The sequence below is a fragment of the Scatophagus argus genome, chromosome 23, assembly GCF_020382885.2.
Source record: "Scatophagus argus isolate fScaArg1 chromosome 23, fScaArg1.pri, whole genome shotgun sequence".
In the NCBI taxonomy this organism is placed as follows: Eukaryota; Metazoa; Chordata; class Actinopteri; family Scatophagidae; genus Scatophagus; species Scatophagus argus.
Genome location: NC_058515.1, coordinates 9,333,741 through 9,355,217, shown reverse-complemented (window position 1 = coordinate 9,355,217; position 21,477 = coordinate 9,333,741). Strand labels below are relative to the sequence as shown.

At 40.4% G+C, this 21,477-nt stretch overlaps 2 protein-coding genes and 1 long non-coding RNA gene across 3 annotated transcripts in view; 1 reads left to right on the top strand and 2 right to left on the bottom strand.

The window, feature by feature from the left end:
- Positions 1–94: 94 nt before the first annotated feature.
- LOC124054808 overlaps positions 95–21,477 on the top strand; it is a 78,000-nt gene continuing 56,617 nt past the window's right edge. The window contains exon 1 of the long non-coding RNA XR_006842485.1: positions 95–138. This is a non-coding gene — a long non-coding RNA (uncharacterized LOC124054808). The remainder of the gene's footprint in view (positions 139–21,477) is intronic.
- Positions 11,388–12,682, bottom strand: LOC124054806 (homeobox protein HMX2-like). The gene is made up of 2 exons (XM_046381201.1): positions 12,365–12,682; positions 11,388–12,144 (listed from the first exon to the last, which is right to left on the bottom strand). The coding sequence occupies exons 1-2, from the start codon at positions 12,576–12,578 to the stop codon at positions 11,609–11,611; spliced, it is 750 nt and encodes a 249-aa protein (XP_046237157.1). The 5' UTR covers positions 12,579–12,682; the 3' UTR covers positions 11,388–11,608.
- On the bottom strand, positions 14,207–16,584 carry LOC124054804 (homeobox protein HMX1-like). The gene is made up of 3 exons (XM_046381199.1): positions 15,992–16,584; positions 15,306–15,485; positions 14,207–14,706 (listed from the first exon to the last, which is right to left on the bottom strand). The coding sequence occupies exons 1-3, from the start codon at positions 16,233–16,235 to the stop codon at positions 14,279–14,281; spliced, it is 852 nt and encodes a 283-aa protein (XP_046237155.1). The 5' UTR covers positions 16,236–16,584; the 3' UTR covers positions 14,207–14,278.

Below are 21,477 nucleotides of genomic sequence, written 5' to 3'. Positions count from 1 at the left end.
GAGCTTCTTTGCCTGCATTACTTTCTAACCTACTTTTCTCTTCTTCTTCTGTTTTGCCACCATGTTACTGAAACTAACACTTTTTTTTATGAATAGGTGTGAACTCGAGGTTGGACATTTGAAGTTGCACGAAGAATGGTAAGTCGAGTCTCTGTTGTCTTTTGCATTTGGTTGAAGAGCACACTGTGACTTGTTTAGGAAACTCAAAGTTTAGGACTTGAGATTTGAGTGCAAACGCTTGAGACTTACTTGTGGCTTGCAAGACAATGACTTGGTCCCACCTCTGATCAATGCACTGTTGTCAGTTCTTGTACAGTCTGTTGATGGTGACGACAGACATGCAATCCAGTGTTTTGTTTGCAATTTGCCTAAAACTGGTGTTCATCTGGGAACCATTTTCAGTGCAATATTAAGTGAATATTTAATCTTGTGATTGACTGGCTTTGCTGAGTTAGTGAAAAAGAGATTTAATTGTCAAAGTGAAATCATTTTAGGAATGCACATGAATCAGGTTTTGTTTGCATGCAGCAGAATTGACTCAGACATGTGCTGACAGTCTGAAGTGGTTGTGAATTGTGGCCTTTTCTTGCACATCATTCGTCTCAGCTGATGAGTCATGTCGACAAACGTGTTAATGGTGGCTTGGATGGCACATGATGGGTTGTTTGAGAGTCTTTTGAGTGTCAGTTCAACCTCAGGCTGCTGTCATGTTAGATCCATATGACAGCTGAAATGTACTGTGGACACTGGACATTATTTTGTGTCTTAAAAATATCAGCATGTTTTCAGGCTCAGGGCACAAAAGCTGACTGTCCATGATGCAGTAATTAACCGAACAGTTCGCTGTGATGCACCATCTGTATCTGACCATCACTCTGAGCCACCGGATTTGTTTCATGTGAGTGGTTCAAACAGAAATAGCTGGACTGTTACAAATTGTGTTTCATTTGGGATTCTGGCGAGGGCCAAAGAGCTGGTGAATCGGGTCAGAGCTTTGGCACCGAGGCAGCATTGCTGTGTCGGTGCTGCTTCAGAGCCTGAACTCAGAGGGCAAGCAGAGTGCAAAACTGTTGCTTCACTCTTCTTTCTGTAAACAATCATGTAGCATCATGTTGCGATTGGTGTCAAACTGTGTGACACATTAGTGTTTGATTGAGGTATTCAGCTGATGCTTTTATCCAGAGTGGCTCCCACTGGGTGAACAGGTAGGAGTTCAATATCAATCATCATGTTTTGTGTTGCTCACAGTGCGGATTAAAGCTGCTGTAATTTTAAAAAGTTTGCGATCCTCCATATGTCATTACCGGAAAATAATACGGTAGGAATGATGCTTTTTCTCATTGTTGTAACTGAAACATGCAAAGTCAATACCTGAAGCCTTTTGTTTTTAAAAAGAAAGAAACTTCCTACTTCCTACCGCTGACTCGTGCACGTGATACTTTTCAGTTTTACCTGTTGTGTCATGTTTATTGTGTTCTGCCATGTATACTTAAGTGCCTTGTTGGTGATGAATTTAGTTACCAAATTGTTTCAAACTCAGTTGTAGTGGTTTTGTTTTGGTTTCCAGTAAATTCCAGTGTGGCAGTGACCAAATCCAAACCATGCTGTTTAAATCTTAAAGCTTTATGTTTCTACAATTTGCGCATTAGACCTGTGACTGCGGTACAGCCTCAGTCTCTGGTTGTTTTGTTTCTGCAACAGACAGTTTGTTGATCCGACACACTGTGCACACTGATTTTGTGTTATTGAGTGTAAAAGCTGCTCCTGAGCAGCTGTGAGTTAATGGCGCCCTTGGTACTCTGAGGCCATCTGTAATGGTTTAACTGTAGTGATGACACAGCCTGTTTAAGAGCCACAGGTGCAATGTACCTGGCAGGCTGCCACTCAGGCTATCAGCCACAATCCAATGATCTCTATTTTGGGAGTAGTTGTCCTTTTCACTGCGTCAACCACAGCTCGACTTGTATTCCACTCAGCTGCTGATTGCTCAGTGATATGTGTGTTTACTGATGATAAATTCCCATGACTGGGCTGTTGCACTTGTGATTACGGTCTGTCACACTGGATGAGCGGAGTGATGCGCAGCTGCTCAGCCCTCGGGGGGGGAGAAGAGAGCGGGGGAGGCAAACTGGGAGCACATGCAGCAAATTCAGAAGGAAGCAAAATGGTTACAGCGCAGATTATGACATTTTTGTGGTGAGAGATTTGGGTCAGCATACAATCCTGTTGCCAATTGCCTGGAAGATAAGGGTAAATCAACAGGAAATACACCAGCCTTCAATTAACTGTCACTTTGACGCTATGATCTCGTACTGAGTCAGCACAGGTTTTCATCTTTTAGCGTTTAGTTTGGGTGCAAACTTCATATAAAGAGTATATTGAGTGGTGATTCATATTGATCAGGTTCATAATAGTTTCTCACATGTAACTTCACTTTTGCCCATCAGCTGCAGTGGTTTTATAAGAAGAAGCACTGATGAGATAAATCTGAGGGGTCTTCAGATGATTAATATGTCAGAAAAGAAGAATAAACAAATCCTATACATATACTCCTTCACTCTTTACTCCCAGCATATAGACATATGCAGCCCACGACTTTGTGTAGATGTTGCTTGATTTTCAGGGGCCACAAGCCCAAACAGGTTGGCAACCATTGATATAAAAAGTTTTTGTACTGCTCGATTCTAAACGTTGAAAATGCAACTTCTGGCTGTTTTATTAGCGCATCGTAAGTTACACATATTGTTACTTAAGATGCACACTAGACGAGTAGTAGTTTTACAAGAAGGTTCTGCTGTTTCAAAAGTCAAGAATGAAGCTTCAAGCTCAGAATATGTTTTATAATTTAAATATATGAGCAACAATGCACTTTTTTGAATGTTCAGCTCAAACTTGTGCAATATGTTTCAATTTTGAGGAACTTGCTCTGAGGCTTGCGCTGCATTTCGTTTGCAGCTACATCATGACGTTAAGTGTACTGGAACCTGCAGATCAAGCTAGGTAGCATTAAAGAAGCATTTAAAAATGATGTGAAAACGGAGCATGAGTAAATTGTGGTTTTCATATCTCAACATGTCCGCTGAGCAGAAAAAGATATTACTGAGTGACTAATAACCTGCTATTGATCAGAGTGAAGTTCCCTCAGGACTGCTAAGAAACTGATACGTCTGCATTCACGTACACACAAAAGGTGCACATATACAAACGCCCATACAGACACATTTATTCCAGCGCAGGCAGACTCCTGGCCTCCCATTTACATGTTAGTGACAGTAGCTTCTTTCCACTTCAGTCGATAGGCCTCCATTAAGAGGGGGTAGGCTGTCAAAGCAACTTGTGACCTCCTCTCAACCCCTTGGAGCCCACTGGCCTGCGATGTCCTTATCAATATGAATTTCAGCCCTTTGCGCCCATCAGCCGCAATTCCCAGTGTCCATTAGTCTCGAGTATCTGTTTCCTCCAACTTGTACTATTGATTTCTTTGTGTCTTTTGTAACAGAGCATGTACACTGACCTTAAAGACGGGCACAGCTTGATAAGCCACTTAGATTCTCTTATCTGGGCCCATCGAAGCTCCTGCATATTCTCTTCATTAAAAGATTTTCACAACTTTTGTCACTCTGAATGGCACTGCCAGTCTTGCCGCTGCTCCTAACTGCCTTGCAGCTGGCAGACCCGTCTGATCCTGGATCAGATGACATGTCATTTAAAGTTGGCCAGATCAGCGCCCTCGAAGGTCAGGGCTTTTCATCTCAGAAGCCACAATGAAATGACCAGTTGTTGCGACGCACAAAGTGATACCACAGCAAACATACAGGGCTCAATATGGACTTCTGTCCCTGGAGACGTCGTTTTCCAAACACTCGTCCACATCTGTTACTGAAGACTCTGGTCTGAGATCAGTCACATCTTCCTTGAACAGGAAAGACTGAGGTGACGCGTCCCATGTGAGATGAGATACAATGAAATTGATTTGATGAGATTTTATTCACTCCAGGAAGGGAAATTTATGTGATTCAGAAACAAACAACAAAAAAACCCAGACCATAGTGGAGAAGAATTACAAGCATTAAAAATAAATTCACGAATGAGAGTAAAGTAAATGAAATAAAACAAGAAATTAAAAGTTACATACATTACAATACTCTAAGTGATACTCACACTGGTGCAATCTGGGATAGCTACATAATGTCTGTATACATGATATGAATATATTTATGTGCAACAATACTGGATTAAAATGAGGGTGTTAGGGGATGAACTTTTAGGCTTTTAGGTGAGTGACCAACCAGTAAGTCTGTCTCAGACATGACACTGGCTGTGTTTAATATGAAAGGGAATCAACATAAATTTTTCTGGTTAAAACTAATCACAGTAGTTACACAATGTTTACAAAGAGAGCCCTAATAAAAACATAAATACTGTGATAGGATCTTAATAGGATCTCCTTTGTCGCTTGATCCTCCCACTGTGAGTACAGCATTTCCACAGTGTGACGAGCATATGCTGACATTTGGCCCTCTGCAATGCTGTGGCATATTTGCCACTAGGGGGCCCTTCAGGGATGAGATGAGAGACTCCTTGACACAGAAGGCTGGCTCTTGAGAGGGGAGGATGGATGACCTTTGGCTTTATTTATGTCGTCGCCACTCATGCAGGACCTTTTCATCAGATACGGTCATTGTAATCCTTCAGCCCCCATTCAATTTACAGAGGCACTCTGTCACTGCAGAACACCAAAGTCGACGAAATTAATGGATCAATAAGCCCACTGAAAGCCTGCCGGGAGGGTCCAGATCCCAACGGTCGCTATCAAGTTACCAGTCATAATGAATGGGGTGTTGTTTATGTTGTAAAGTGCAGCGTCACTGAGTCTTTTGAACAAACCACCCTTTTAGACAGGACACCACTGGAGACAGTTTTCAGAAAGGAAAATGAAGAGGAAACTGTAAAAAGCAGATGTGGAAAATTATTTTTCAATAATGCACCCGTTATGAAAGGTTTCTAAATTATAGTTGCCTTTAGTACTGGTTAATATAGCTTTATACATCCTTTATAAGTCATTAAAAAGAAGACCTTTTGTGTTGCCAGGTTGTGAAAATAAAAACAAAAAACCTTTTAAGTGGTGTTTATGTTCTGTTTTTAAGATGGCTCTTTGGTTCATCAGGAAGGATCTGTCCAATGGTCCACACCCACCAGCCAAAGAAATTAGCAGCCCAAAAGTTGTTCTTATTAATGATTTTTAACTGAGTTACACTAACATCACTATTAAATTTGTCAGAATGAATTAAACTGTTACAGCTGTTACAGGCTGCCCCTCTTCAAAAGTGTTTCTATATAGATTAAAGGAACAGTTCACCCCAGAAATATAAAAAACACATATCTTTCCTCTTACCTCTGATGATAATTATTACTCATACCCCTCTACAACAAACCTGTGTTTAAACTGTACATCTAGCAGCAAATACTGTCTTATGTTCCTTGCCAACTCTCCTGTTTACTGATTGCTAAAATCAGGCTCATAATTTCAGGAAAATTAAACACATCCTTGCAGTTCGTGGCTGCTCCAGCCCACCTCGGGCTCTAACGGTAATCAACAGTAATTAAGAATCCCATCTGAGAATGCACAAAGAAAGCTCACGGCAAAACGGGCTTGTTATGGCACCTCGGAGTAGAGTGCCAAGTAAATGTGATTATAGATTAATGGCTCCTAACTGTATCTGGGTTATTAAACAGCTATGGTGACTTTCGGGTCTAGTTACGAGTAAGGCCAGTGGTGGAGGTTTTGATGTGGAAATCTCAATCAGAGTTGTCACTCTGTGTTAAGGAGATGAAATCTGATATGACAACATGTCAGCCTCTTTGAGGTGAGGATAAGATGATGATCCTTTAGTGAACACACACACGTATAAGTGTGGCACTAATGTAAAAAAACCCCTCCATTTATGTTTTTTTTAACGTGATTTTAAAAACACTTCCCAGGGACATTTCATTACAGTTCTGGTGGTAATGCAAAGCCATGGCAGTAAAGTCACTTCTCTGTATTTGCATGCTAATGGGGCAAAAGAAACTCCCACCGCAATCATTCGGTGGGACCACATTATCACTTGCAATTCAGGGATCAATCATCTCAAACAATAGTGCTCAACATTCAGACATTTAACTCAGAATGGAAACCATGTGCTGTGTGGGTTACTTATGGCCAAACTGGAGAAATGTGCTGACAGCTCTGGATGGCCTTGAGGTGCACATCAGCCTGGAATAACTCAGCCAAACTCGCAGCTCTACTTCTTTGCAGAAAAACAGCCTTTGTTGCCACTGTTGGCAGTAAGTCAATCGCATGTATTAAACTACCCCACAATGCTCGCCAGTCATCGATAGCCCTAAATGAGCGCATATGGAGTCTTGGCTTTGGCGTCTTTTTGATCAGGTTGAGATTTTAATGGATTTTTCTTCGCCTCTGACAGATGAGGCTGTGGGAGGATGGGACAGGGTGGGGGGAGTCCGGGCCGGGGGCAGACTGCAGGCAGCCGGTGGGGTCACTTGAACCTTGTGGTTGCAGAGCAGAGTGCTGAGACACAAAGAGCCAACGCTGCGCTCACAACACTATCTCCGACAGGGGGAGAGTCAGGAAGTCTGGCGACTGTAAACCCCACCCGACCCAACCCCCACCCTCGTCTTAGACGCACTCCAAGACACGCCAAGTGGGCACTTCTGTACATAAGTCTGTACTATTACACTTGTGAGGACATTTGTATTGACTTATGCTCATTCTCTGCAGTCATATTTAAATCATAGCTGCTCAATGTGTAACCCCAACCTTAATCTTAATCTATAAAACAAACTTTTGACATTTAACAGGACAATCTGTGAACCAAAGTGTCACTGCTAAAAAGCTGAAAAAAATTATCAGTACTTTTAATATGAATAAATTTTGAATTATGATCACATCAGAAGGCACACAAAATGCTGATTTCACAACAGTGACTCAAACTATGTAATAAGGTGAATATTCTTTAAAATTTATATAGCAGAAAAAAATTACAGCAACTAAATAAAAGCAAATGTTATTGACTAGTTTATCTTTTTTTTTTTTTTTTTTTTTTTTGGAGAGTTTTTACATTTTCAGTCTGTAAACACATAACTTCAGGTCACTTTTGCGGGAATTAAGTTGACTTGCGTTAGTTTCCTGGAGACTAACCCTGGAACCTGGTCTTAACCAGTGACCCAAAGATCAGTTGTTTCCTTGTGTCTCCAATTGGAAAATTGTCTGCTTTTGTCCCCAATTGTCACAGCTGTCCCCAGTTAACTCATCTTGAATCTGAAATGAATTGAATGTGTGCCCTCAAAAGAAACCTAAGTCATACGCACACTTGGACAAACTTGCAACATTTACAGGCAGAAGTTTCCAGAAGTGTAAATATTCATACTTAAAAATGCAAAAATTAGTTTTATTTACGTGTAAAAGGCCGTGCAAGTCTGTGCACGGCTTATGCATTTAGATACAGAGACCTAAATATTTTAAAGCATTTCACAAACCTAATGTGCAAGCCCCCAAAACTAAGATTCTAGACACAAACCTTTCGAGCAGATTTATGACGGATTTAACAGTCAGCTGAAATAAACTGGTAACAACTTTTGTACCCAGATGTGTAACTGCACAAACATGTTTTCATCTCTACATGAATACTGTATCGACTGCGTATGTTCACAAAGTCTTCCATGAAGTGTCAGTGTATTAAGAAAAAATATTTGCAAAGACATATATTGCTATGTTTCTTAATCTATTTTACAATTTACACTACTACTCATTACACATAGTGAGGCAATTGAAATGACAATATACACACGTTTTTTTAACATAAAATTACTTCTCTATATACCTTCCTCCTTGGTGTGATAATATTCTGTTAGCTGATTATACTGACTGACTGCGCTATACTTCACAGATGCAATAATTCTGAATGGGATTCATGTAATGGGTTTTATTTGTTGTCCAACTTGGATGGAAAATTAATAATAATGAAAAAAAACCCCAATATCAATATGTTTGAAATTTGAAAGTTTGAAATAATAGTGCTACTAATAATGAGAATTAGTTGCTCTCAGTAAAATGAATTGGAAAACTACTTGAATTTGCAAGTATAAAAAAATACTACATTGGAGAAATTCTTTTTTTATTATTTTTAGCAGGTCATAAACTTTTAATTGTCCTCTATTCTTTTCACAGAAGAAAAGATTATTTTAATTATTCATCAGTCAATAGCCCATTAATATGTAAAGGATCAAAAGCATGCTTAAAGAGTTATGGATTTCTTTTCTTTCTATTTTCCCATTTTACTAACTAACTGCTGCTAAACTTCACATCAGAGCAGCAGCGGCTTGTTTTCTTTGTGGCCGTCGTTTTGTGAGAAGAATGAGATACAGTACAACTCAGCATGCGCAGCAAAGGTAGACAGGAATTTAGCAGAGAAAACAACAGATTTGCAGGCAGACTAAGTGGTTGAGTGAACAGGTTAACAGTGACGGGGCCTTGAATGGCTGTGACAGGGAGAAAGCAGTGAGAGGCTCCAGCACTGAAGGGGGAAGTGACCCGGAAACGGTGTGTAAGTGCAGCTCACTGGGCCCTTTAGGAAAAATCTCTCCAGAAGCACTGATGCAAGTCCACCTAAATACACATTTCTCTTATTTCTCTCGCGCTTTCTGCAGAGATGCATTACAAGGCATCGCCCGTGTACACTCACATGCTCTAATGGCAAAAAGAAAAGCAGATGGTGGGGTAACCTCAGACTGTTCATCAGGCCTGTGACAAAATTTGATCAAAAGTTTATTTGAGCAGCTCCTTACAGGATACAATATACCCTATACCCACTATATACCCTGCACCGCGTTGTCGTTTCTTTTTTCAGCATCTTATTCTTGGTCTCACTGAGTGTGCTTAGAGTCTTGTTTGCTTGTGAGTTGTGAAAATGTATGTCTTGTCCCACAAAGCTGGTGATATCAACAATAAGTGCTCAGTGTGTATTTATGCAAACTTTCTTGTCCAAGTTTCACAGTACGAAAGGCTTATCAAAAAGCTCAAAGATGTTTATTATTATTACTATTATTACTGTAAAATTCTTTGTCTGGAGTAGCCTGATAACTCCATCATATGTCATGTATCTGTGCATTATGTGTTGCACTATTTTATCCAGTTTACAGTGTGAGACAGGAAAGTTCAAATGATAAACTTCTCATGTTTCGTACAGGCTTGTCGTGTGCTTGAATACACTCTTGAAAGCAGTAATTCAGGGTGTTATAGCAACTTTCTGACTGCCACATAAATGTAGATGTTCCGCCATGTTTCTTTCTCCTCCAGTGTTTTCTTTGATGCAGTAAAGGATTAGTCTGCAGATAAACTTAAGTAGAGCCAAATAATATACTTTGATGTCTACTGGTTTTACATTGGTTGAAAGTATAAAACACTTCAAACGTTAACCAGTCTGATATAGCACACATTAGTTAAGAAAGTCATAAGTTTGGTTATTTTGACACTTTAAACTTGTTATTAATTTTGTGTCCCAGTTTGAACTGCAGCTCTACCATGTGGATCTCACACGAGGATATGTTTTTAGCAGAAATGCTCAATTCTCAAACAGTATATGCAGTACGTTTTGACTTTTATGTAATGTGGCACCACAGGAATTTTCACCTCACACTTTCTGCGGTTCTTACGAGGGGCGATTTGACCATGTTTCCGTCCATGGCCTCAGGTAGAAGGAGATGAGTTGCACCTTTCTCGTTAAATTCACACGCAGCACAACTCTTTATGCAGATAGTTCGAAGTTAAGAAACTTTGCGGCACTTCTCTTTCTGGTAGTTGAGATTTGTCAAGTCAGCACTGTCTGAGAAAACGAACACCACCGGCCTTCGTATAGTCCATCCACTGTCTCAGTCTCGAGGATTTATCACACAAGGAGGTCCACATGCACGGACATCAGGGGAGGGTGGCTGCCTCAGTCTCCTCAAAATGAAGGAGCAGCTCAGTAGTTGTCACTCTGGCTGTGATGATGACTTTTTTTTCCGCTGTGGACCACTTCCTGGAGGTCCAAGACACCGACTTCCATGCAAAAAGAATCCATAAGGTCCACGAGTGCTTAAGTGTGTAAAGGTAGGAGGGGACACTGCTGTAAAATTAATGTGCTGGGTTGTCTAAAACTGACTTCTTCTACCTTAAGCTATGAATTTATTAATCATCCCTTGCATAACAATCCACACTATGTGTGATTATATTGTTTGACTGCAAATTTAAAGAGCTCTGTTGCAACTTAGAAGCTGTTAAAAATCTTAATTAAATTAATTTCACAATTTAAAAAATGCTTTCTTCGACCCATTAATCATACTGAACAAGTTTATGAATGAAGCCAAAGGGTTTCAACAAGCGGTGTGAAGATTAGGCCTCAGATGCACAGTTTACACTTCAGGGCCTTGTGGACAAACTGTCAGCACAGAATCAGACAGGCTGCAAAGTTTCTGTGTGACTTCTAGAAAGGAGAAAATTTGACACCAGGAGGACTTCACTGACAGGCACCTCATAATGATCAAAATGAACTTTTCAAGAGTCCTCTGTTTCCGTAAGCAGGCTGAGGCTAACCCTAATACTAAGAATAATGAAGTCCATTTTCACTCTGTTTTTGGTCCATCTTGCTGCATACACAACAGAGTTGTGATGGTCCGGTTTTAATTATTCCACAGTTTCACCCTGCACAGGAAAAATCCACACTTTAGCTTTGCTGTTGCATGTGATGACAGAGTTGTCTACACCTTTGAAACTAGGAGAAACTTTAATTTATTATGAGGGAGGAAATACATGATGATTTTTTTTTTTTTTAAATGCAATGAGCACTCAAATATTGAAATTTTGGAGAAAATTCTTTGAATACAATTTGAGTAAAAACACTGCTGAAATTGCAAATATTACACTTTTTATTGCAAAAAATCGCCATAGTCATGGTCCGATATACTAACTGTATTCACAGTCTGTCATATGAAAAGTCAAGTGGAAACAAACGATAACTTGTGTCAATAATAATAATAATAATAATAATAATAATAATAATAATAATAAAAGCAATTTAAATACATTAGAAATGTTGCTCCGCAGAAACTCATTTAAAAGTCCAACACGAGTAGAAATTTTTTAAAAAATATTATTGCATGGTTATAAGTTGATGCAGCATCACCCAAACTTAAATCTAAGCTACATTCATTCGGGAGACTTTACTGCGCGAAATAAATCTTTAATGCATGCACATTTTCTGTATATAAACTTTGTTTTTAGCATCACTATTGCTGTTGTAGTTGTAGTAGTAGTAATAATAATAATAATAATAATAATAATAATAATAACAATAATAATGGTAATAATATAAAACAACTGAGAGAAGGACAAAAAGTGTCACATGCATGTCTTGACATCAAAGTTGGGAGAATTTTTACGAAGTCCAAAAAAATAAAAATAAAAATTTAAAAATTAAAACTGGAAATAAAAAAAAAAGTGACAAAAGCCAGACCAGGACTGACTGTGTGTCTGACTGTCCCCACACTCTCATTCCAGACAGAAAAATCTTCAGTCTGCTTCAAACAGGCCAAAATATTTGCCAGTGTTGGAGAAGTAGATGTAGGGCGCAGCGTTGGCGGTCGGGTACACCACAGGAAAAGGCATGGGCAACAAACATCCGCCCAGTAGGCTGCTGTCTTTGTAAAAAGTCGGTAATTGCACGTTTTTTCCTGCCTCCGAAAGGTGCTCGACGGCCAGCGGTCCTTCCATGTCCGTAGACAACTGTCTCTTCAACTTGTTGCGGCGGTTCTGAAACCAGATTTTGACCTGCGTCTCGGTGAGCTGCAGGGAGCTGGCGAGACACGCTCTCTCCGAGCTGCTCAGGTACCTCTTCATGTCAAAGGTCGCCTCCAGCTGAAATATCTGTCTCTTGGAGAAGATTGTGCGCGTTTTCTTCTTGACTATGGCTTTAGTGTCCGCGGTGACCTGCTGCTCGGACGCGTCCTCGGCCGTGTGCGCACTTTGCGCCCCGGGACTGCAGCCAGCGGTCAGCGGCGGCGTGTCTTCCCCGCGGTCCACACGGTGGACTGTGGGCTTCGTTTGTGCTGTGAATGAAGCCACAAAATTGCACATTGGTTTGCAAACACATGCGTTGAATATGCAAAATAACTTCTGCAGCCTGATTTGAAAAAAATAAACTTGATCGGTCAGCGATCCTCACCCCTACATTTTCTGCAAATCAAATAAATACCATCAGTTTGTTTTAGCAGTTCTTTCTTGAAACCTTCTCTGGTTTATCTGTATTCGTATTAAATCTTCAGTCACCTGTCTCGTCTGATCCGCTGTCATCCCTCCTCCGGATGTCCCACACCTCGCCACACCGTTCTTGAAAATCCTCTTTACACCCGCCGTCCCTCTGCTCCTTTGGACCGTCCCAGTCTCCGTGGTCCCGCTGCTTCAGGTTGAGGATGTTGTCAATGGTGAACGTCAAAGAAGCGCTCCGACTCGGGGCATCCTCTTTGCTCATATTCCCCGGCATTTCATGTGTTCCTCCGAGAGTCCCAAAAACAGCGACGCGCCTCCGGACGCTCCGAGCACCATTGCTCCTCAGCTGCGACTAGCGCACAGAGGAGCCGGCGCGACGCTCTTCAACGACCCGGAAGACTGCGGTTTAGCAGCTTTTGATTGGTGAGGTTGTGGGGCAGATGAGGGCGGTATGCAGATTTACGTCTGGCTGCCATATTGTAGCTTTAAACGCTTTTTTTATGTCAGTGAAATTCACCCCTGCACACTTGAAACGCCATAAAACCTTTGAGCTTTAATTATTTGGGGGTCACTCGATATCCAGACTGGGTCATGAGCTAATATATTCTGATATAGTGTTTATTTTTATGCCACATTCACATGACAACTTGACAAGTTAACGACTGAGGTCATGAGACCTTAAGAGACGTTTTCACTTTCTCCACAGCAAAGGTTTTAAGTTTTTTCTGATGCTTGTGTCTTCGTTAACGCTCTTCTATTATTGTCTTCTTAATTCAACTTCTGAATCTATCCACAACACGAACATCTTTACCCACTTACATGCATTTACAAGCTAAATTTCCCAGTTACAAAATGCAGTATGTGACCAAGGACGAGACCACAATTCAATTTGTGCACATATTTTATTCACAAGTGAACATATTGGTGTACAAAAGGTCTGTATTAAAATTTTCTTAAATAAAACAAAAAAAATGTGTCAAAGAATATAGCTAATAATGTGCTCGTGGCTGTCAAAAGTCACAAACACAAAATGCTTTTTCATAAATGAACCTTCTTTAGACCGCTCCAAGGATAAATTGCATAATATTCCCCAAGTTAAAGGTGTATGGGCTCAGGTGAGAGTCAAAAAGATTCAGAGCTTGTGAAATAATATTGTGAAAGAATCTCAAAACAAGTGCATGTATTGGCTTTTATGAACATTACTCTACAGGAGAAATTCAAGTTTGTGTGGTGTGTAGAAACGATTCATGTGTTGAATGAAGATGTGAAGAGCTAACTGCCAGAGTGCGGATTAAAAGCAGAAAGTCGATTTAAAAACGTTCATCTGAAGAGGCAGTTTTGCCCCTCATTTTGGCTGTAAAAGCAGGGCCAAAATTCATACTTGTAACTTAAATGTGGACTCATCTGTAACTTCAAAGCCACGCTGAGAGCTCTGATTTTCAGTTTCCTGGTCGTAATCTTTACTCGGATGCTCACTAACATCTGTTTTCTTTTCCCCCAAGCTATACAAACCTTCATTTCACAACCACAGAGTCTTATGGGCCTTTACTTCATCCCATAAGTACAGATCATTCATACAATTCCTGTGAAATATCATGACTAAATAGAGCCTTTAGTTGAACCCTGTGGAACCTGCTGTGAAATGTCCTCCATGTCCGCCTGTGGACTGGACTGTGGGCAGCTGGAAAAGCCAAAACCCTCCCTCACAGTCCCCACATTTAACACAGAACCTTTAAATGAATTAAGATGGTGATTAAACAGTCTTCTTTAAAGGATTTTAGAACAGCCATTGAAGAATCACGCTGAAATGAATGCCCCACCTTTTGAGAAAACTTCTAAAAGACGCTGGATGAGTTGACTTAGTTATAATCTGACTTTTCGTGATCTGAACCTGAACTATGATTCTTATTTTTGCAGCATCTTTATTTGATTAACTGGGCTCAAAAGAGTCACAAGTGTGCTCGGTCCTTAAAGTCACACCAGTCCAGTCATCTGTGGGGTTATGAACGACACCGGATGGGTGAAGTGGGAACTCAGAGGATAGTTGATAGAACCGGAGAGGCCGAGCATCGGCGGCGACACTTGGGGCAGGCTGGTCAGCGTCACAGGTGTGGTGACGTTCTCGCGATACAACACAGGAACTCTGACGACCCTCTGGGCTGCGTAGTTGACGGCGGCGCTGCTGGCCTCCATGTCAGCGGTGATCTGCCTCTTCCACTTGTTCCTGCGGTTCTGGAACCAGATCTTCACCTGGGTCTCGGTGAGCTGCAGCGAGGCGGCCAGCCCGGCTCGCTCAGAGCTGCTCAGGTAGCGCTTCAGGTCGAAGGTGGACTCGAGCTGGAACACCTGACTCCGGCTGAACACGGTGCGGGTTTTCTTCTTCCGTGTGACTTTCATTTCACCTGAGAGGAGGAAACAGGAAGATTTTAGCAAATATAACAGGATCCGACTCCTCTAACAGTGTATCTTTAATGTTGTAGAAGCTACAGTCTGCAATGTGATAAAGTTTAGGCTGAAAACTTTATGGAAAGTCAACTGAGAATTGGTTCAATAATATTAATAAAATGACCAGGGAACATCAGATTTTCCACAGAATGAAATACTCAAAAAAGTAAAGGTACTTCCCGGAAATGACAAATACTACAAGGATCAATAGTAGAAGTATCTAACGAAGTATCAAAAAATCTCTATCATGTCAGCCACAGAAAAATTGTCAAATGACTTTATTTACCTGAATATTTCATAATAACGCCAAGACCCTCTGTGTGACCACTTCACGTACTGTGGATGTTAAATTATTTCAATTTTAAATAAAGTGTTTCCAGGTGAAGTGATTTCCCGTTTTGGGGGGAGACAAACGACTGCGCTTGGGAAAACGTGTGAATAGGAGAGCGCATGCGTGTTGAGGAATGTCGCTTTGTGCAGGTCGCTGAGGTCGGTGCGAACTTTTTTTTTCTTTCCCTTTTTTTTTGAGGATTAGGGTGTAGTTCTTCGGCCTCACCTGTATCACAACTGTCCTCTCGAGAGATGCAGGAGGAGGAGCGCGCGTCCTCCTCCTCCCTGTCATCCGTGAATCTGTCGTCCCCCCTTCCGCCCGGCTCATCGTTCTCCTCCTCCCGCCCTCGTAAAACTGGGGAATCCGGATGGCTGTGGTCTGTGTGTTCGTCCTTGTGCTGTGAACCTACGTGAACGTGAAAATAAATAAATAAAAAAGAACACACACACACACACAGAGCAGGATCTCGTGTCAGGATTTGACATTTTGCACCAAATGTAATGTGCGTAGTCGTGCTCTCCGTCCTCTCCAAGATTGTGAGCAAGTATCCACTGCTGGACTATTTGAAGTGTCAGAGTGAGATTGTTGTGTGGACGTTAAGCTGATAATTTGGGTGTTTTACGCATGAAGGAAGGGGCAGTAAAACGGGCTACAGACCATGTGCCATGCCCACAAAGTCCAGTACTTTGACGCACAGATTGGGATGGATTTATAGTGTAAAAAAATTTGATTGCAATTTGGAGATGATCCTGATGGGTTTTTAATTTATATTTATTTTTAAATTATGATTCAACCCTGTGAACCACGTTAGACCAAACAGACGAATCAGACCAACGATTTATTCTCGTACTTTTTACCTACAGATTTGAACCAAGAAACACAAACCCTGTCAGATTCACAGATTCACTCACTTCGTGTAGTGGCGCACGCTGTGTTCGGTGAAATCTCGCTCCAGTTCAGCACTTTATCCTTCCGTTTTGTCTCCAGTCCCGGACAGATCACCGGCCTGTGGCCGCTAAGTTTGAAGCTAAGGGTGTCTGCCCGCTCCTCTGCGGAAGTCCCTGTGTTTGTAGTCCTCAGCAAATTCTCAATGTAAAAAGACGAACCTCTGGACGCAGGTCTCAGCTTCGAGCTCGGACCTTTATCGTCAAGCATATTGACTTTTTCTGTCCGTCCCCACACCGACCGTCACCTTATTCAAAAGAAAATCCCAGATTTGGATATTGTAATGTCATTCCCGGGAATGTGTCTCGTTTCCCGACGCAGCCCATGACGGCAAAGAGGGCGCAAGCATCAGCTGGAAGAGATCCCGCAGAAATGCCGTGTTGGAGAGATGGGGAAAATCCTCCAGAAAAAGAAACTCTAGGCTGTCTCGTTGTTCAGAGCCTGTAGTGGGCTGTGTGATCGTCTGCCTTGAGGGACCGCAGAGATGCTGTATTTAGGTCAACCAGGGAGCAAACCAAAGCAGAGACACAGTGTTGTCCTCAGGGCTGGAGACGCAGAAAGCTTCATGAAGAATGGCACAGTACCGCCTATTGGCTACATCTGTCCATGCACACTATTTATTGTGCACAGTGTAAATCTGTTTTTCCTCTACGTTTTATAAGCCAAGGCAAAACATTTATATCCATATTTTTGCACAGAACAGCGCGTATATTAAGTTACAATCTAGGCCATGATTATGTATAATTATCGAAAGTGTTTTTTGTTTGTTTGTTTGTTTTGGTTATGGAAGCTTCATCAAACTACTTTAAGCACACGATCGTAATCAATTACGTTAAGGAAAAGAGGTGAGAAAAGGAAAACACGCAAATACTTTATTTAATCCTCTCAACTGACAAAAACACCCACCGAAATGGTGCAAAAGAGCCTAAAAATGTATTTCAAAAAGATTGAAACAGAAAAAAAGCTTGGTTTGTACTGTCGTCGACCCTACTCTGATTATTCTTATTACCTAAGCAGTTAATGGCAGAACAATACTAATCGCGTTAAGTAGGACATGAAACCTTTAGTACGTTTTGGGCCAAATTAACGGCGTTTGTTCCTGCAAAAACCCATCGTCGCTCGGATGTTGACGAACCCTCATACAGCTGACAAATGATGGTGTTTATTTATTGTTAAATAAAAAATTAATTTGTTTTATTTTCATATATATTTTTAATTTTTAAATGAAAGTTATCTAAAGGTCTGTGAATCTTCATTACATTATGTAAAGATCCCTTAGAGACATGTTTCAGGACATTAATAATGTGTCTGACATGCTTTAATTAATTAAATTGCCTAATTGTTTTTTTTTTTAATTAAAGAATGCTCCTTTTCACTCATTGAAAAATCCATGTATACATATGCAAATATTAAGTACAAGACTTCACCTATTCAGTAAAAAGTTGATTCTCAGTGTGTGTGACCTGGAGACTTCAGGTTTCCACATCACTCTTGTTTACAGTAAATACTGAACCACAATTGACTCCAAACTGGTTGTAATTTCGCAAATTATGCTCATAGTAACAGAGAAATTTCCCTTTTCAACAGTTAAACGTGAAAACAGTCTTTGTATCAAACTGTAATGTAACGTTAAACAAAATGTGCTTTTGACCAGGCTTGAAAGTTTCGTCACACGCACAAAGAGTGTTAACATATTAGCTTGCAAAATAATTTACAGGCATCAACAGTTTCAACATCTTTCTGCTTCCGGAGCCGGGAACCCGTTATATCAGTGAAGCGTAGCCCCGCCACAGGCCTCGAGATACTGTCTCACTTTCAAACTGATTAACAGGCTGAGACAGAGGCATTTCACCAGGGTTAAGAAATCCCTCTAAAGTCGAATCAAGTCTAGCTTCTGCGTGAAGAATAATTTCTTTTTCTTGGAAAAAGACCCCGCCACCTGAAATGTACATAGATGGACTGACAGAATGTTCAGGCTTTAACATGAGTTAATTAATGCTGAAGGTGGAAAATGTTTAGTAGGTTCGAAGCTGTGAACAGGGGAGTAAAACACAACTGCGTTTGGAGTTATAATAGGATTTAAACACCATGAAAAGCTTACTTTCATCTGTAAGTAGCCTTGAACAAATGCTCAGAACATTCCAGGCCGCAGGTTTTTCGGGCTACATATTGATCAACCTTATCGAACCCCTTTCTGCTTCTACTTTTGAGAAAAGCATCACCCATAAACTTTTAGAAATATTAAAAGATCCTAAAAGAGGGAACTGAGATGTCAGTGTTTGAAATCTCTGCACAGTTGACCGGCCATCAGTGAAGAGAAACAGAACAACAAATCGTTTGTTCTCACAGAAATTGCTCACAATTGTTGTCTTTGTGCCACTAAATTGACTTTATTAAAGCCTCTTTGTGAGTAATAGCGTATCAACCTAATACTCTGGATTCTGGTTTGGGTGTAACACCTTCGCATTTTCACATAAATTCTCAAACTTAATATGCACTTTTGGACAAGTAAAAGTAATTCTACACATTTGTATGTATACTTAGCATTCTGTCACTGTGTAGCCTGTTGTATCCACGCAGTGTGGTGCATATTATAGCTGATATTTGTAATTCATGTGAAGGGTTATAAGTAGAATATTATTTTCTGGAAATTATAAGAAGCTTAAACTGCTGATTTTATCCTGATCTGGTGTTTGTTCTCACTGTTTTGAGGCTGTTTCTTTCTTTAAAACTGAAACAAGAATTTGGCTCAAAATGGAAGCACTCCAGCAGTTTGAATAAATAGATGGATAAGTAAATAAACAGGGTCTCTTTTGTTAAATAAAGTTTACACAGAGAAGCAAATAAAGTACAATCTTTTTCATCAATAACCCTAAAAACCTGGCCTCAAATCTCAAACATTTCTCTACAGCATTAGATGCAACACAAAACCAGAGAGGAAAAAGGCATTCATGAATCTTCCATTTAAAATAAAAAAACGTACTAACTTTAACACGAGACAGTGTGTTCATGTAGGAACCTTCACATGTAGTGAGAAGCTGATAGAGAAAATAATGGCCCTATTGTTTTTCTACACATCTGAAAGGTCACATACACTCCATGCATGGAGTAAAGCAGCAGTCCTCCTGATGAATCCTGAGGCATCTGAACAGGTGAAGTAAATCTTATAGAATAATAATGCAGCGGGTTGTGGGTGGATGAAAATGAACACGTAGACTCTGATAATATCAGAACTGATCCATCATGACACATCACTTTTGTGTAACAGCAGAGTGTTAGTGTATTGTGAAGCCGCCTATGTAGGAGCATCTTACCGACTATTAAATAGGTTGGTCAATAGTTAAAAACACCTCATAAAGAAACAAAGATTAGAGAAAAGTCTGAGAAAACTCACATTTTTACAGCAGAAATACAAATTCTCTCTCTGATTTATTTTTGCCTGACCCTTCAGTTTTATATGACCCCCTGAGGGGTCTCAACCCTGAGCTTGGGAACCACTGGTTCAAGAATGTCCATATGTGATTTCCAGTCTTGATGACATTTGTTGGGTGTAAGTTCAAAAAGAATTTGATATCTGGTTGTTTAATTGGTCTTTGATGAAATTTTTCTGGAGTGTTTTTAGCTTTTGTAATTCAAGTAATTTGACTGTGGTCTTTCTATCTGGCTTTAGTGGGAGTATATTAAGTGGAAGCATATTGTGGCATTGTGTATTTACTGGTCAGCGGTTCATGGCAAACAAATACATTTTATCAAAGGCAGCAGCCTCAAATTAACTCATATCCTTTTACTCTGGAACTACTTTGTGGCTCTGAAAAATTGTAGTGGGCTCCACTTTTATAGACGCTTGCATGAATCGACCAGGGGAGTTGAAATGACATGTCCAGGTATTTAAAAATGATGCAGAATCGTGGGAAATGTTGATTTCTACCCAACAATCTTTACCCAACAATAATTGAGACAGACATGTTTTTGTGTCAGTTTGAAACAAGCTAGAAAATGAGCTCATGCCGCAGTAACCCGCAACACTTCCTTTCCTGTCTGGCCTCGTTGTGAAGCGTTGCAGAGAGGCATGTTCAAGATCTCTTAATTAATGGTGGCAATACTGCAGCTTTACCACGTAGATGTGATGCGATGAGGACCTTGATCTCTACATTTCCTGCAGCATGGGTGCTGAACAAGTAAAGATACGGTACAATTTCTAATTCATCTGGGAAAAAATGAGGAAGTTATTATATTGCAAAGTGTTTATCTTTTTCTGACTGCCTTGGAAAGAAATTTTGACTTTTATTTGCAGTGGTGGAAGAAGAAAGTAGTAAAGGTACCACATGTAAAAAATATTGCCTTACAATTCCCACATTTTCATTTTTACTTCAATAAAAGCACGTAAATTTTTATCAGTAAAATGCACTACTGAGTAGCAGTTTATTATAGATGTGTTAGTTTAAAAAAAAATCATATTTTTTGAGCTTATTACACGTTTTATATGTAAAGTCATTATATGTAAAGTTACTATAAAAATATTTCCTTCTGAAATGTAGTGGAGTGTTAGTTTAAGGTAGTAATCATGTAAAAGGTACCCATGTAAAGTACAAGAACCACTACTTTTTTCCCCACCAACAGGCTAGTTTTTTTTACTATTTGAAAAAGATAAAGTTATTAATGAAACATTATCTCTAATCAAATAGTCCGTTTAAAAGCCACAAAGTGCAAGACAGAAGATCTTGCTACCGTCCATCCTGCTGATTACTTCGATTTCCTGATGACGTCTCATCCATAACAAAACCTTCATTTGAATCTAATCCAGCCCCGTTATGCCAGCAAGATAACCATAACTGTATTAATAATAGTCTTCTGGGGAATCCTCCACATCATTACTGACTCTATAATGGGACGCTGTGGGCGATTCCAAGCTGTTGAGGTTAAAGCCATGGCCTACAATGCAGTAGTGTATATGAGGTCAGCAAGGTCCAGACATCGTAGGTCGACCCAAACAGAGGCAGTCAACCAGAAGGCTCCTTTATGCCACATCGAGCGTGGAGCTATTGACAAATCCGATTGATTTCAAGGCTCCTCTGCACCTCCTGCTCACCATCTCTGCTGTTTGCTTCATTTCACCAACAGTCTCTTTATTTTTCTTACTCAAAATGCTGAATTCACTCAGATCAGATGAGATCTTTTAAACGTGCTGTTTCCCCGGCAGCTCATGTCATACAGGTCAGCGTTGGACCCTGCGTGAAAACAGACCTCCAGGCTCCTGCTGTCACTTATCAGAAATGCCTCTTAATCTGTGTTTTATACCTGCTCAGAGACTCCTAAAAGAACACTCCAGATTACAAGCATTGAAACTGACACATAGTTCTCCTGCTTAATCCCAATTAGCCCTCACCTAACTGCACCCAGAGAGCCCAAATTCACTGGGACAAAAGAAAAAGCATTCTGGGAACTGTTTGGT

What these genes read in the sequence shown, in the direction of transcription:
- LOC124054806 (XM_046381201.1), bottom strand. Translation starts at nt 12,578, where the DNA reads ATGCCGGGGAATATGAGCAAAGAGGATGCCCCGAGTCGGAGCGCTTCT. An exon ending in CAGCGGATCAGACGAGACAG is followed by an intron (nt 12,145 to 12,364) that starts GTGACTGAAGAT and finishes CTTCATTCACAG; the next exon opens with CACAAACGAAGCCCACAGTC.
- LOC124054804 (XM_046381199.1), bottom strand. Translation starts at nt 16,235, where the DNA reads ATGCTTGACGATAAAGGTCCGAGCTCGAAGCTGAGACCTGCGTCCAGA. An exon ending in AGCGTGCGCCACTACACGAA is followed by an intron (nt 15,486 to 15,991) that starts GTGAGTGAATCT and finishes ACGTTCACGTAG; the next exon opens with GTTCACAGCACAAGGACGAA. An exon ending in AGAGGACAGTTGTGATACAG is followed by an intron (nt 14,707 to 15,305) that starts GTGAGGCCGAAG and finishes TCCTCCTCTCAG; the next exon opens with GTGAAATGAAAGTCACACGG.